The sequence below is a fragment of the Sceloporus undulatus genome, chromosome 6, assembly GCF_019175285.1.
Source record: "Sceloporus undulatus isolate JIND9_A2432 ecotype Alabama chromosome 6, SceUnd_v1.1, whole genome shotgun sequence".
Taxonomy (NCBI): domain Eukaryota; kingdom Metazoa; phylum Chordata; class Lepidosauria; order Squamata; family Phrynosomatidae; genus Sceloporus; species Sceloporus undulatus.
In genome coordinates, this window is record NC_056527.1 from 95937725 (window position 1) to 95952320 (window position 14596).

The 14596-nt window shown below is 41.1% G+C and overlaps 1 protein-coding gene across 1 annotated transcript in view; it reads right to left on the reverse strand.

Annotated features, from left to right (window-relative positions):
* COL1A1 (collagen type I alpha 1 chain) overlaps positions 1 to 14596 on the reverse strand; it is a 44454-nt gene that overhangs the window by 7658 nt on the left and 22200 nt on the right. Inside the window, exons 26-43 of the mRNA XM_042472819.1 lie at positions 13779 to 13832; positions 13128 to 13181; positions 12961 to 13014; positions 12414 to 12467; positions 10577 to 10621; positions 10367 to 10465; positions 9878 to 9985; positions 9637 to 9744; positions 7483 to 7536; positions 7200 to 7253; positions 5990 to 6097; positions 5832 to 5885; positions 5046 to 5099; positions 3930 to 4091; positions 3450 to 3557; positions 1241 to 1348; positions 483 to 536; positions 216 to 323 (exon numbers count right to left, since the gene is read on the reverse strand). Coding sequence (XP_042328753.1) covers positions 216 to 323; positions 483 to 536; positions 1241 to 1348; positions 3450 to 3557; positions 3930 to 4091; positions 5046 to 5099; positions 5832 to 5885; positions 5990 to 6097; positions 7200 to 7253; positions 7483 to 7536; positions 9637 to 9744; positions 9878 to 9985; positions 10367 to 10465; positions 10577 to 10621; positions 12414 to 12467; positions 12961 to 13014; positions 13128 to 13181; positions 13779 to 13832 — 1440 coding nt within the window. The remainder of the gene's footprint in view (positions 1 to 215; positions 324 to 482; positions 537 to 1240; positions 1349 to 3449; positions 3558 to 3929; positions 4092 to 5045; positions 5100 to 5831; positions 5886 to 5989; positions 6098 to 7199; positions 7254 to 7482; positions 7537 to 9636; positions 9745 to 9877; positions 9986 to 10366; positions 10466 to 10576; positions 10622 to 12413; positions 12468 to 12960; positions 13015 to 13127; positions 13182 to 13778; positions 13833 to 14596) is intronic.

The window sequence follows — 14596 nt, forward strand, 5'->3', positions numbered from 1 at the left end:
TGTATGTATGGGATTTTCCACCTCACTGGAAAGATTCTCATCCTTTTGTTTTCTTACTAAGCACGAACATGTAAGCTTGGATGTCTAATAGTCTTTTATATTAATTTATCCAGCACACTGCAGTCTTACATAGAGGAATTTTGATCAGGGAAAATGAGAAAGGCTTCTTATCATAGGTTTAATGTTACAGGAACATGAAAGAACATGCCACTTACAGTCTCACCACGGTCTCCATTCTTGCCAGCAGGACCAACAGGGCCGGGGGCACCAGGGGCACCAGGAGCTCCAGGAGGACCAGCTGGGCCAGTCTCACCACGATCACCCTATTTGGGAAATCAAAAAGAAGAAGACCAAATTTCAGAATAGTGTGAAAGCCAGCCTACTATTACAAAGTTACCAGAATATGACTGCCTTGCAACATTGGTCATCTGCAACTCAACACTCACTCTATGCTTGCACACATGGGTGTATATATACCTCACCTTAGCACCAGTAGCACCATCACGTCCAGGAGCACCTTCTGCACCAGGAGAACCCTATGGAACAAGAAGAATAGGAGACAAAGGGATTGAGAAAGACAGCAGGAAAATGGGAGATCACAACTAAAAGACTTTGTGGATAGGAGTTGGTGATCGACACTGCTACACTGTACCAAAACTTCCAAACTCTCCAGTTCAAATATATTATTTACTTATCACTTATTTTGAATAAATCAGCAGATAAGGAATAAATAACCTCACCTAATAAGGATACTTCACTAGGATTTATAAACATGTGAAGCCGACTTTCTAGCTCACTTTTCTCTACTTCATGTGGGTAACATCCCTCCAACATCTCAGACAGAACCTTTTCTCAGTTATTTTTTTTTTTTAAAAAAGGATATTTCCAGGATTGAACCTGCTGACTTTCTGCAAATGAACCATATTTCTAGTTGCTCTGTCATTCTGCAACTTCCATTATTCTATTAGGCCCAATGTTCTTTATCTATTCAGGTTTCTAAAAGAGGTAATCGGTGATGCTTCTACATTTGAAGATGCCAAGGATGGAAAATGGGATGTCCTGCATGCTGCACATATATTCTACCACTCAGCTAGGATCCTTCTCCAGATTGTCCAGTTAAATTCTACTGGTTTTTTAAATTAATGGTAACAGATTTTTATGGAACTGAGGTTCCACAGAGAAATGAGACAAGGGAGCAGACTGAAGAGTACAGAACTCCTATGGGTATACAAAGACTTACCTCACGTCCAGCTTCACCAGGGGGTCCAGCCAAACCAGGGGGTCCCATTGGGCCAGGAGGTCCACGTTCACCAGAAGATCCAGATGGGCCTTGTTTGCCAGGCTCGCCCTGTGAATATCAGAAAAATGAAGATGTGAAGGCAAAGAGAGAGAGATAAAGGAAACTACATCCATACATGACGTATGAGCCTTGTTATTTATTACTCCACACAGAGTAAGAAGTAGCCCAATCTAAGCAGAGTTTGAATAGTGTTCATGTGTCCAGAATCTGAGAAAACACTAAAGTAACTTGATCAACTGAAAAAGTGGGGATATAATATGCATGTTGCTACCTGAGGCATGGCAAATGCTCCTGCACTGTCAAGTTCAAGTGTGCAGTACTTAAGACCAGATATGTTATTTGGGTAACTGAAACAGAAAATGCCAGAACTACCTTTTTTCCTCACTGGCAATAAAAACACAATAATAATTAAATATACGACAATTTGCTAGTCTTTCATGACATTTACAAGTAGATGCCTAAGGTACCTGCCTCACTTTTTCCAATGGTAGAACCAGCCCTAAGGATGCAACTAAGACTTGGAGGCATATTTTACTAGGAATTCAATGGTTATCTGAATGCATAGTTCTGCTCTTAAGTATTACAACACTGGGAAAGAATAGGCTGTTATTAAGGCATGTTCTTGCTCCAGATATATATTTCTATGTAGCTTTTTGGTGTTTTATAAAGCATACAGCACTCTACTATGAAGTGTGAATTTAATCTGGATTGATTTCTGATACAATCTAATGAGCACATTTTAAGGCAGGAATAATACATTTAAAGTCTGATGCCATTTCTCAAGTTCAATCTCTTTTAGTTTTGAAAACTGATTTTTACAGACTATTTCTTAAAACAACAACAACAACAAAATCTTGTCTTGCTGCTCAGTGTTATCCTTTGCCAATCTGTAAATCAAGTCATATCTATAACAGAAAGAGATGTAAAAGCAAATCCTACAGAGATACATGTATACACAATTTTGCAAATAAATTTGAGTTAGGAGAAACAGCTCGAGAACTTTTCTCCTAGACAGAATTCATTTCAGCACTAGTGTGTACAGCTGTGCAGTTTCCCAGTTTATGGAGATATATAGATAGTTCTTTAAAACACAGTTCCAGAAATTTATGAAAGTCTGTTTCTAAGAAATGGTTGGGCTCCCAAACAAGGATCAGCCCTCAAAACACAGAACATCTGTCAAATCTATTCTGAAGGCCAAGCAGAATTGCTTAGAGCAGATGAATGCTGCCATATTGTAGAGGACATCCTGCCGTTGGGCTGGGGTTTTAATATGAACAAGCCAGCTTCTCTAGAGATGACAAGAAATGGTTACAGTTTTTGACAGTTTACAGAACTAGCCTACAGATCTTAAACTAGCTTTCTCTTTTTAGTGCCATGTGTGTTGAAGGGAAAGGAAAGTCTGGAAACTGAATTCCAAGGCGTAGTCTTCATTCCCCAGTGCTTTTGCTCAGGAAATGACCGCTCTCAGACTGGGCTCCAGGGTTTGAAGAGGAGGCAGATGCATGTGAGAATGAGAAGCCAGAAGCATTTGAGGCTTAAATAAATAACAATGAATGGCCCTTTATTCTGAGGGGCATACCTAGCTGCCTTTTGGGGTTTTTTGAGCCTCGGAAAACAAAAAGATCTTTGGGCTAATGCATAATAAAGCAGTCATTACAAGAAGGACTGTTCCCTTTCTGAAGAAAATCCATTATCATCATGTGTTCAAAGCATGAATAGAAATAAAGAGCAGCACTGGATTGGAAAAAGTGTCATTTTGAGGTTTCAGCTGCAAACCAAACCCCTCATTTTGGGAATGCACTATTGATGTCACTACAGATTTTCATATAAATGTAAAATAAAACGTTAATAAGAGCTTCATATTTTCTCTTGTCATCATATTCCCATTTTCTTTGGGCCTGTTGTTGCAAGTATAGAATTTATATTGAGTCAATGAACTCCAAAGACTATCCTAGTTGGACTCTGAAAGCCTGTTTTGCTTATAGCCTCAAATCTGACTCACATAAACCCCTTGCCCACCACTGTTTTCCTAAAGAAATGTCCTTGTTTCCTTGTCTTTTTTGTTTTCTGCCCTGCAGTGTTCAGGATGAAACTAAATTGAGACAATCTCCTCAGAGGTCAGACAGAACTACCAAAGGAAAATACTCACAGATGGTCCAGGAAGACCGGGGAAACCTCTCTCGCCTCTTTGTCCAGGAAGACCAACTACACCACGTTGTCCAGCAATACCTTGTGGGCCAGGAGTACCAGGTGCACCCTGTAGGATGAAGAGAAAAGAGATTTCAGTGAGTGGATAACAGAAGACTGCTTTGGTTGAAGAGACAAGTTTCATCCTCACCCTATGCTATACCATTAAATGGATGGCAGGTGGAACTTGACCTCAGCATAAACAAGAGGTTGGCATGAATGTGACCCAGAGCAAGCTGGGAAACAAGTTAGATATCACTATCATGAAACCAGACATTTGAAAAGAAATTCAAGTCTGAGAAATTATTAGCACTTAAAATTGGGTTGCTTCCAGGGAGCTTCTATGAATTGTGACAGGGAAGTTCCACAAAAAGGAGAAACCCAACTGGGATCAAACTACACCATAAAGAGAAACAAGCTATCAGACATTATGTTTACTTACAGCAGGTCCATCACTACCAGGAGATCCTTTCTCGCCAGGAGGTCCAGGTGGGCCAGCAGGTCCAGCTTCACCGGGGCGACCAGCAGGTCCAGTCTCACCACGAGGTCCTTTGGCACCTTCCTTGCCACTTGGGCCTGGTGGACCGGGAAGACCGATGTTACCCTTTGGGAAAGGAGGAGAACAGTTTGTGACTCTCACAGCTATGGACAAGATGCAGAGTTCCATACAATGATGTTGCAATGAAGATTTTTTGGGAAAGGATGCCAGGATGGGTTGTGATCGTGTTCAAGGCTGACTAATCATTTTGGGAATGAGAACAACTAGCTACTTCTTTTGTTGTGGCTAGCTATATATACCTATATCCTATCTCCAGTAAAAGGTAGGCATTTTAAATCAGATGCAACTTTTGGGTAGTCTCTGTGGGCACCTTTGAATTGAATATATTGAAACAACTTAAATGAAATGTGTATGAAAGCAGCCAGTGAGATTTTTCAACTATTGTGGTCTGTTCCAATGGTTCCTAGCAATAATAGTTTAGAGCAGGTGCAAGAATCTTGTGTTAACTACAGTTCATTGGATTCCATAGTTAAAAGTAATGACTATGAAATTGATAGTATAAATATGTCCAGAGTAATACTTTTCCTACCCATTTCTATCACTTTCATGTATGGAATTAAAGTGAAATGTCCACAGATTGATGAATCAGTTACTGTCCATAGGTAAAATATGGAATAGATAAGTTCTGGAATACTGTGAATTGAGAATTAAGACTGAGATGACATGGACAAACTCATTCTTTAAAGCACTAGATTAATTTAGTCACAATTTTTTCTGCTAGTTCTCAGAGTTTTTGCCCCAAACCGGAAAACAAAGATAACAAATCTCTATTTACTACATTTTGCAAAATTAGGATACTTTTAAAGCTTCCAGTTCAGACTAAAAATATTGATTTAGCTCCAGATGAAGTTAATTGTGTTTAGTTTCCATTGAAATCAATGAGCATATGTCATGAGTAACTTGTCCCATTGGTTTTCTTGGGTCTCATGTTATGCAGCGGTTTGCCAAATTATTGCCAATAATTCTCAACGGTGTTCTAAACTGCAGGAGGGTACTCACAGATGGGCCAGGGGGTCCAACTCTTCCAGCGGCTCCGGGGAATCCAGTAGCACCCTGTAAAAGGAATGGTGGAGAAAGGTGCATTTTCAATTACTCATTTCTGTAAAAGAGAACTCTCTGTATGTATCGTGTAGTGGTGGGATTAATGTAATGATCCGTATTTGAACCTAGTCTTGGTTCAGGAGCTTCTTTGCAGTGCCAAGTCTCCTTCCCTGAAAAGATGATCTCCCAGCCCTTCTCCCAGAAAACACTACTTTTTCTATTCTGTATGGAGATTCCGAAATATCAGAGAAAAATCTCTGGGTCTTGCTAACTGGGGAGCCTCATACATGTACCACCTATCTCATTATATTTGCAATCAGCTAGTGCTCAGTTTCAACTACAACTTCCTAGGGGCAAGCTCTGGAATGTGATTGTTTTCCTGTTATATACCATATAGGATCATATTGGTTAGTGGGTATCTTTCAACATGTGCAATACCCCCCCCCCCAATGAAGCATTCAGTCCCTTTAGACATAGCATAACTATTTGTTTTTCTCATTTGTTATCTCTCTGAGCTACAGTTGCTTCTGTTCTTTGGTTTGTTCATATGGCACATTACTGATGCTGAGAATTCCATTAGTTTCTCCACCCACAGCCTGTTCTTAAATGTACTTGAATGAACTGGGATTATTTTCCTTTGGCTACAAAAATGTAGTGTTGGCCAATGGGAATAATGATCCAAATGTATGTCAGGGCATTTATTGTTAATGTATCCCATTTAATAATGCAGAAGGCACTACTTACAGGGGGTCCAGCACTTCCACGAGCACCTTTGGGTCCAGGAGCACCAACAGCACCCTGCAGTAGGTATAAAGAAGTTAGCATTAAAACAAAGATACATGACATTAAAGAAAACAAAGTGAAATTTTACAGGAAACTGAGGGAAACAAAGGATTGCTTACAGCAGGGCCGGGAGGTCCAGTGGCTCCAGCAGGGCCGGGAGGACCAGCATCACCTTTAGCACCAGCATCACCAGGTTCACCTTTAGCACCAGGTTGTCCATCAGCACCCTGTTGAAGTAAAAACAGTATTGGATGGTTAGCAACAGAAGAAAGGAGATTGAAAGATCAATGCAGCTTAATCAGTTATGCCTCTGCCTCTGCATTGTTCAAGTCTGTCTGACTCAGCCATCTCTTTGAACCTGAGGAGGCATATGACCTTTAACAGTCTGCACTCATTTCCAAGACTATGCTTCTCTGGAGCTGTCAGATGGGATTAAACAGGAAGAAGTAGAATCAAAAGCTAGCTTGCTCAGCTAAAGTTCCAGATGTACCTCATCAACTGCTTTCCCCCTGATCTGTTGCCCTCTAGAAGTATTGGTCTAGAACATATCATTTCCAGACATTGGCTATCATGACTAGAGATGATAGGAGGCATAGTTAAACATACTTGGAGGGCAACAGGGCAGGAAACCTGACTTACATGTTGGATTCAAGTCTTTACGTTTCAGGGGACAATGATTTTGACCTGCAAGATGCAGGTCCAAATTGCCACTTCTCAGCTGTTTGCTCCCTGGATTACTTTGGAGCCAATTGTCAGCACTTTCTTAGGCTAGCCAACTGCAGAGAGTTGTTGGGAGGAGAAACAAGTCCTTAACAGACCCAGAAGGGTCTTGAACCAGTTGTGACTGAACCATCATTTCTGAGCTGAAACCCAGATAGCAGCTCACTGGGTCCTGAAAAACATTCCTACCCTGAATGCAACTAGGTGACTTGCTGTCTGGATCCCTGATGATCTGAGCATCAATGATAGGATACTGAAAAAAGACATTTGCCTATTGGCAACATATTAATTCATATCTCTTTGATCCCTGTAATAATGAACTAGAGTATGTCCCAAATAAGAAATTTTGTTTGTTTTATTTAATTGAACAATTTCAGTAACCTGGAGCATTTCATATTCCCTTACCAGAGGTCACTGCATAATAATCCCTTACTGTTTCTCTGGCAGTCAGAGTCGTCTTGCCTGTTCATTGTGTCTTGCCTGTTCACCATATTACTTTCATTTCACAGCAAAAGAGATAGTTTGTTTACTCTCTACCTTGCCCCCAGGATGGAGCAGACATTAACCCTGACGGTTCAGTAAGGAGAGAAAGTTTGCCATCATACTCACAGGGGGGCCAGCGAATCCAGCAGGACCAGCGGGGCCAGGCTCACCACGATCTCCCTGGGAAGGAAAAGAGTGAGATAGACATACAAGGTCAGTGACGGGAGGTAGAGAGGAAGGAAAACAGGAAAAGGAAGGATGAAATGAAGAAAGGAATGAAGAAAAGAGAAAGGGAAAGAGAAGGAAAACCGGAAAGGGAAGGATGAAATGAAGAAATGAAGGAAGAAAAAGAAAAAGGAAAGAGAAGGAAAGATTGGAATGAGGAAGTGGTCTAAAAGAGCATACTTACGGGAGCACCACGAGCACCAGTTGGGCCGGCAGGGCCAGAGGGACCAGCTTCACCCTAAGAGAAAAAAAGGGGGGAAAGGGGGCAACATTAAGCTCCAAAAATCAGAATGAATCACCAACTATTCTGTAGAACCAGGTAAAACCATTAAAACAGGGGAAGAATTCAGGCAGCAGCTTCCTACAAGTTAATTATGTGTGAAGACGATCCTTTAAAAAAAAAAAAAAACAACCTGCTTATATATCTGCTACTGTCAGCTGCTTTGATAAAACCGGCAGGGAATACAGTGATTTCTCTCCCCCACCCCCAATCTAGGCTGCTGCCACACTGCAGATTGAATGCAGTTTGACATGGCTTTAACAGTCATGGCTGCATCCTATGGAATCCTAGGATTTGTAGTTTGTTGTGGCACCAGAGCACTCTGATAGAGAAGGCTAAATATCTCACCAAACTACAGTTCCTGGACTTCCATAGCAGTGAGGCATGGCAGTTAAATTGGTGTCAAACTGCATTAATTCTGCAGTGTAGATTCAACCCCATTCACAGACTCAAATGGATGGCTAATACAACATGTGAATTTAGTACATGGGAACGTTCCCAGAGATCTGCAACAAAATTCCACTTATTCATGGCAATGAATGCAGAAGAATTTGACTAGTTGGGGTGACATTAGGAGCTGGATGTAAGGCACACACAGAGAAGGAAGTCATGTAATTGCAGAGGAGGAGGTAGGAATGCAGTATTCATAGGAATGGATAGTCAGTCTGTTTCTAGTACACATTGGTTTTGCATGTGATCACCAGCTTTTTCCATCCTGATTCTGGATTAATATGTATTATTGTAATAGGCATAGGAATTTTTGGCATGTTTTCTCTCAGAATATGCAATTCTAGCTGGATATATTTTATCTTGAAAACACATTTTAGAGATACATAGTGGTAGTTTTTGGAGCAAAAAACTGCACTGGAAATCTGGAGAAGTGTTAAATTTGAAGGATAGCTGGTTTGCATACTAATCTGAGAGTAGTGAATCATGTCAGTTTATTTTCAGATATGGACTAAAACAAAAATCCTTGAGTATTGATGTGGATTCAGTGAAATCCATCTATGCCATTGGCCTCTGGAATCCTTTCTTTAAGCCTAGCCAATTTGCAAGGACCCATAACAGTGTTCAGGATCAGATATTAATCTACATGGTACATTAAGTTGTAGATCTTAAGTGAACAATTAGCAGCTGCTTGCCTCTAAAGCAACCTGGTCTTTGGCTCATCACTGTTATCCATGCCCTTCTAGAGGCAAACAAGAAACTTTTAATACTCATTTCTCCTTATTGCCTACATGTTTCCTCCAGTTCTGTTTCCACATGCAAGACTGACAGTTCCCATTAAAGTTCCTGTAGGACTGGAGCTTTAATTTCTGTCAGCCAGACATAGGCCTCCTACCTGTATCATCAACAATGTGGTTTTGGCAGATTTACACCACTGAGCCTTGTATTCCACCCTATACTGACCCACTGGTGAATCTAGTTTGCAGCTACTGGTTTGAGCCTGATATTTTTTTAAATGGACTCCTTAACATCAATCTGGTCTTTGTGGACTCTACATTCTACTGGCAAGTTTCCTCCTAAATTCAGTTCATTTCACAGGGTCTGAGAGGCTCAGATGAATCCAGAGAAGACCCAGCAAATGACTAGTCTAGATTGGTTAACTGCTGCTCATCTTAAGAACCAGGACCTGATATCAGGGTACAGAACCAGGGTACAAGGGACTTAAATTCTCATTCTCTGGAATTCTTTGGGAAACAAGGCTGCCCAAATTTCAGCACAGTTTTGAAAACTTGAGAAGGCAGGACACCACAGTGTCTGGGAAGGAACAGATTGGCCCTGTCTAACCTCACCTAATCAGAAAACCCACTGGAGAGAAAATTCAGGTAAGTGCTTGCCTCTCCCAGTGGCAACTACCTGTTCTCTCTGTGGAGCCTTCATCAAACTTGCTAAAGTAATGGTGACAAAGCCTGAGCTAAGTGTGCCAAACAGTTCCACACTCTTGAGCACATCTATTTCAGTGCCAAGAGATGCACAAATCAAGGAAAACATGAACCTGACAACTGGATACTGCTAAGATAGAAAGAAGACATATAAAGTCAGAAGAACACTTACCTTGTCACCAGGAGCACCAGATGGTCCAGGTGGACCAATGGGTCCAGTCAATCCTCTAAGTCCATCCTTGCCAGGAGCACCATCAACACCTTTGGGACCTGGGTCACCCTAGGGAGGGAGGAAGACAGAACAGACCATGAAGTATTTAACAGAAGAGACCTGAGCAAGCAATGGAGGAAGGATTCTCTTTGTGACTCAACCTGACTCACACTGGAAGTCTTAAGGGAAATTTTGTACTTACTCTGTCACCCTTGGCACCAGGCAGACCAGCAGCACCACGTTCACCAGGCATACCCTGGAGGCCAGGAGGACCTTGGTTTCCGGGAGCACCAGGAGCACCAGCATCACCCTAGACAGGCAAAAGTAAGAACACAGAAGTGGATATTGATCAGTTTTTTTCTAAAAAGATCCCTTCTGAATTAATTCCCTCACACGTTAGTTCAAATGCACGTTTGTCAAACATCACTTAGCTCCACTGATGCCCACACCTAAATCTTTTAGTGGTCCTAACTAGAACAAAAAACAACGACTCCATCCCACACTCTTTTGTCCAAAGTAATGGCAAACTTCTTCTAAACAAATCTTGTCAAGAAAATTAATTAGAAAGCATATAAAAACAACAGCAACAACAATGAGGCCCATTCTTAAGATTATGCTGGGTCTCTATATTTCTGAAAAAAAAAAACCCTATCCTTCAACTATCTCATCACAATCATCCCATATCTCTTACCTTAGCACCATCATTACCAGGAGAACCATTAGCCCCACGGGGGCCAGGAGGACCAGCAGGACCTTGGACACCACGTTCACCAGGGAAACCTCTCTCACCCTGGAGGGAATGAAGAAAACTGGTCATAACTCAGAGATCAGAAGAAGCCATAGTGGTCAGATGAATAAACTTAATGAAGACCAACAAAGTGAGAAGATGCTTTTTACTTACTCTTGCACCAGAAGGACCAGGAGCACCAACATCACCAGGGGGGCCCTGTCAAGGGAATAACGACAACAGATTTTTTTTTAGCATTTGTTAAAACCACCTTCATCCAGGTGCAAGAATTAATCTGAGATGAAGCTGTTTGAGAGTCCTGATATACAATAAATAGGTAGGTTCTTCATGACATATTCTAAGACACAATGAATTTTACATCTTTTCCATTGATGGAATTCCAGGAGACATTAGAATCATGGAGTCAAGCATGAGGAGGCAAGATTTGTTCAATGTGATCATGGTTTGTAGGGTGAAGGCACACAGGAAAGAGGAGGAGACAGTAGAGTGCAGATCTGGAAATAGCTCACTAGTCTCATATTGTAGGAAAGACATGACTAGTATGTATCACAACTACAACTGTTGGCTTCTCTAACATTTCATCTTGGAAATATGAAAGGTTTTCTGTCTAGGACCCAACACAGACTTTCTAAAATAGGTGTTGTTGGACTGCAAACCTCAGTATTTCTCACCGTACTCACTATGGCTAGTAAGACCTCTAGCCCTCAAATTTTTGGAGGCTGCATGATTCCCAACCCTGCTTTAAAAGGTCAATTTCAGTCTTATAAGAATGGAAAGAATCACAGAGTTTGGAGCACTGAAAGGTCTTATGAATTTTCAAGCTGTGTCAGCTGTCAACCTGAAAGATTCGCTAGGCCTATACTAGGATCTCCAGAAAGGCAGATCCTCACATATTCCCTCTTCTCTGTACTGCATATCTCAATTCCACTGAAATCTTCCCAAAGTAGTAGGTGGGTTTCAGAGTTACAGTATCTACAATGTTTTAAATCTCTGAAAGTATGATTTGACACTCCCAGCTTTAGTCCAGATGATCTACGGCAACTCTTGCAAAAAACATGGAATCATAAAGTTGGAAGAAATCTTGGCTGACCCATGGATGCAGAAAATCCACTACTACAGCATCGCTGACAGGTGACCAGCCTCTGCTTTAAAATCTCTTATGAAGGCGAGACTACCACATAGTTCCAAGGTAGTCTGTTTCACTATGATACAATTGGTCAGAGAAGAGAATGTAGGTAGTGACATAGGAACATTTCCTACAGAATGGGATTACTACCACTACTGATGCCTGAGTGATGATGAGCTAGAAGGCCACATTGAAGGTGGCTCTGGATGATTATTATCAAATCGATTGGTAATCCAGTAACCTCATGGATACAAATGGTGTAGAAAGCCTTCGCATCAGAAAACCATGGTGCTTCTGGTTTGGCATCACACAGAAAGTGGGGGAGAATCTCCCTGACAAAAGGAAAGGTAATGTGAACTTTATCACAGCTGCACAGATAATAATTCATTATCTCTTCAATAGCACAAAGAGGGGATAAAATCAGGGCAACTATTGTACAATTGACAAGAATTGGATGAAGACATCTAAAAAGAAGATCACTTAATCAAAGAGTTCCTAACCATATCATGGGTTGGTATGATCCTGAAGGGCCCTGGAAAGCTTTTCCCACTGAAATTTCCTTAAATCTTCCCTTCATTAATAGCTAGAGGAGGAAGTTGTGTTCATTATGTGTGGAAGTTGCAAATAACATAGAAGAAGCCAATGGGAGAGAGAGATGTGATTTCCTAAGCCTCCATAGGATGTCTTTGAGACTTTGACAGTGAATTACTCATACTTTTTGCACACATGCTACTCAGAAAATGTAAGCACTACACATGGAGGAAGCAAGTCTTTTCTAGGCCAGGATGCCCAGATCAGACTGGCAGCTATATACAGACCCAACTGTATTTTTCACACTTGTGCACAAATAGCTGAATTATTTACCTGTTCACCAGGCTTTCCAGATTCACCAGGGGCACCAGCGGGACCAGGAAGACCCTGCAAAAGGAAACCAAAGATTCAAAAAGAGTTAGAATTTATAGGACTGGAAAATGAAGGCAAACAATCATTGCTTGCCAAGAAAAAGTTAGCTGTATCTATGGTTCGGTGGTATTTCAGCTTCCTGCACTGCAACAGAGTGATGGCTAGTTTCATGGATGCAGAATCCTTACATTTTCCAGCTCTTTAATATTTATATTTTAAAAGTACATTCCTATCCTTCATTCTATGAGAAAAAGAATGCCTCTCTACTAATTTTCTTCCACTCTTCTCAGCTGCTTGCCAGAAAATTTGCAAGAAGCCCCAGGTTATCTTAAAACCAGGAGAAAGAGAGAAACCATGCAAAACAGAACATGGATATGTAAACATAACACAATTTGTACTGCTTATGGCTATCTATAAATTTGTGTTCTCTGGTTTCCAAATCTGGACCTTTGCTGTGACACAATATATATAGTTCTCACTGTTCTCCTTTTTATATAAAGCCTCTCACCTGGAATCCGGGAGATCCAGCTGGACCTTGTTCACCTCTTTCTCCAGCAGGACCCTGTGATGGGGAAACAAAAGAAGAAGTGTCATGGAGAGGCAGAATTCAATCAAGGTTATCCAGTAGCCATCAAAGGTACAGAAGATTTGATTTAGAAATGAACTTCTACTTACACTTGGGCCAGGGGGTCCCTGAGCACCAGCTTCACCATCTTTGCCAGGAGCACCCTGGAGGAAGAAGAAAAGGAGGAGGAAAAAGAAATCCTTGGATCTATTGACTGATAGGGTTGCAGATAAATTCATCTTTCTTCTACCCTGATCATCTGCTTTTTAAATCCATTGACTGCTTTTGGTCACTTTCTAATGATGTTATGCATGACACTGATCCATTAACTCTTGCTGTGATTTTTCCACAAACAAGCTCATCACATTTATCCTTTGTTGTTGAACCTCCATGCAACCTTTCCTTTGCCTAGTCTTTCATTGCCATCTGACTAGCATACAGGATATCTCTGTTGCACACTCACCACTCCCTTTGCTTGCTGTTTTCTCCACTATATACACTGCAGTCTTTTCAAAGAAGGATCTACCTGACTACATCTATGGTCTATGCAACATCTGGCAAACTTTTGCTGCCCAGTGCAAATTGTACTGCACTGGGCAGTACAGAGCAGGATCAGCTATCACTTCTTCACTGCTTTTGGGCTTGCCGTGTCAACGCAAAGCAAAATCTACCTCAATTTTTGTTTTAAAAACCCTCTGCAGGGACTAGCCCAGACGGATTAGGGAATAAGTGGACAAAAGAGACAAGGAATAAATACTTACAACAGCACCAACTGCTCCAGGAGCACCTCTTTCACCAGGTTTGCCAGGCTCACCCTAGAAGAAGGAGAAAAAGGGAGTTGTTTCAGAAAATCAACTTTATGAGCCCCAAGCAAGAAATAAGATGTTCCTAGGACTGGAGTTTCATTTCATCCTCCAAACATTGGCCTACATTAGTACAGATTCATGATGTGGATATTAAATACATGCTGGATGCAAATCCATGTGCTAACAATATGCAAATGTGGTTATTCTTGGAGTGGGGAAGACTAGAGTGCCCATGCTTCTGAATTTTGGAAAATGGCAATGGCTCAATTATTGTTTTATATTGTAAAACATCATCCTTGAAAATGGAGTCATAAACTTCTGCTTTTAGGGCCCATGTTGGAATGCCACCATATCATGACACTTATAGCATCCCCCACTTTTCTTTCCTCAGACTCTAGTTTTTCCTGCTATGTTGAAAAACCATGCACTTTCTTATTACTCTATAAATACAAGCACCCAAACCAACAGAGAGATGATAGAGCAGTTTAGGAAACTTTTTGTCTAGCTGAATGACAGTGCTCTCCATGCAAAATCTATGAGCGTTTCATATTGTTGCTCACTGAACGAAAAGCTGAAGTATTAAAAGTCCTTACAGGAAACTTTGGGGCAGTTGCCCTGAAAGTATCTGGTCTGTTAATATGTACTTCCAAAGTAACATTAGCAAACCTGTACAATCTATGCATTATTATACCCTTGTGAGTTAAGGGAGGATCAGCAACCTTATCTGAAGTTGTGAATCAACACAAGTCAATTATTCTCTGCAAAAAATTCCT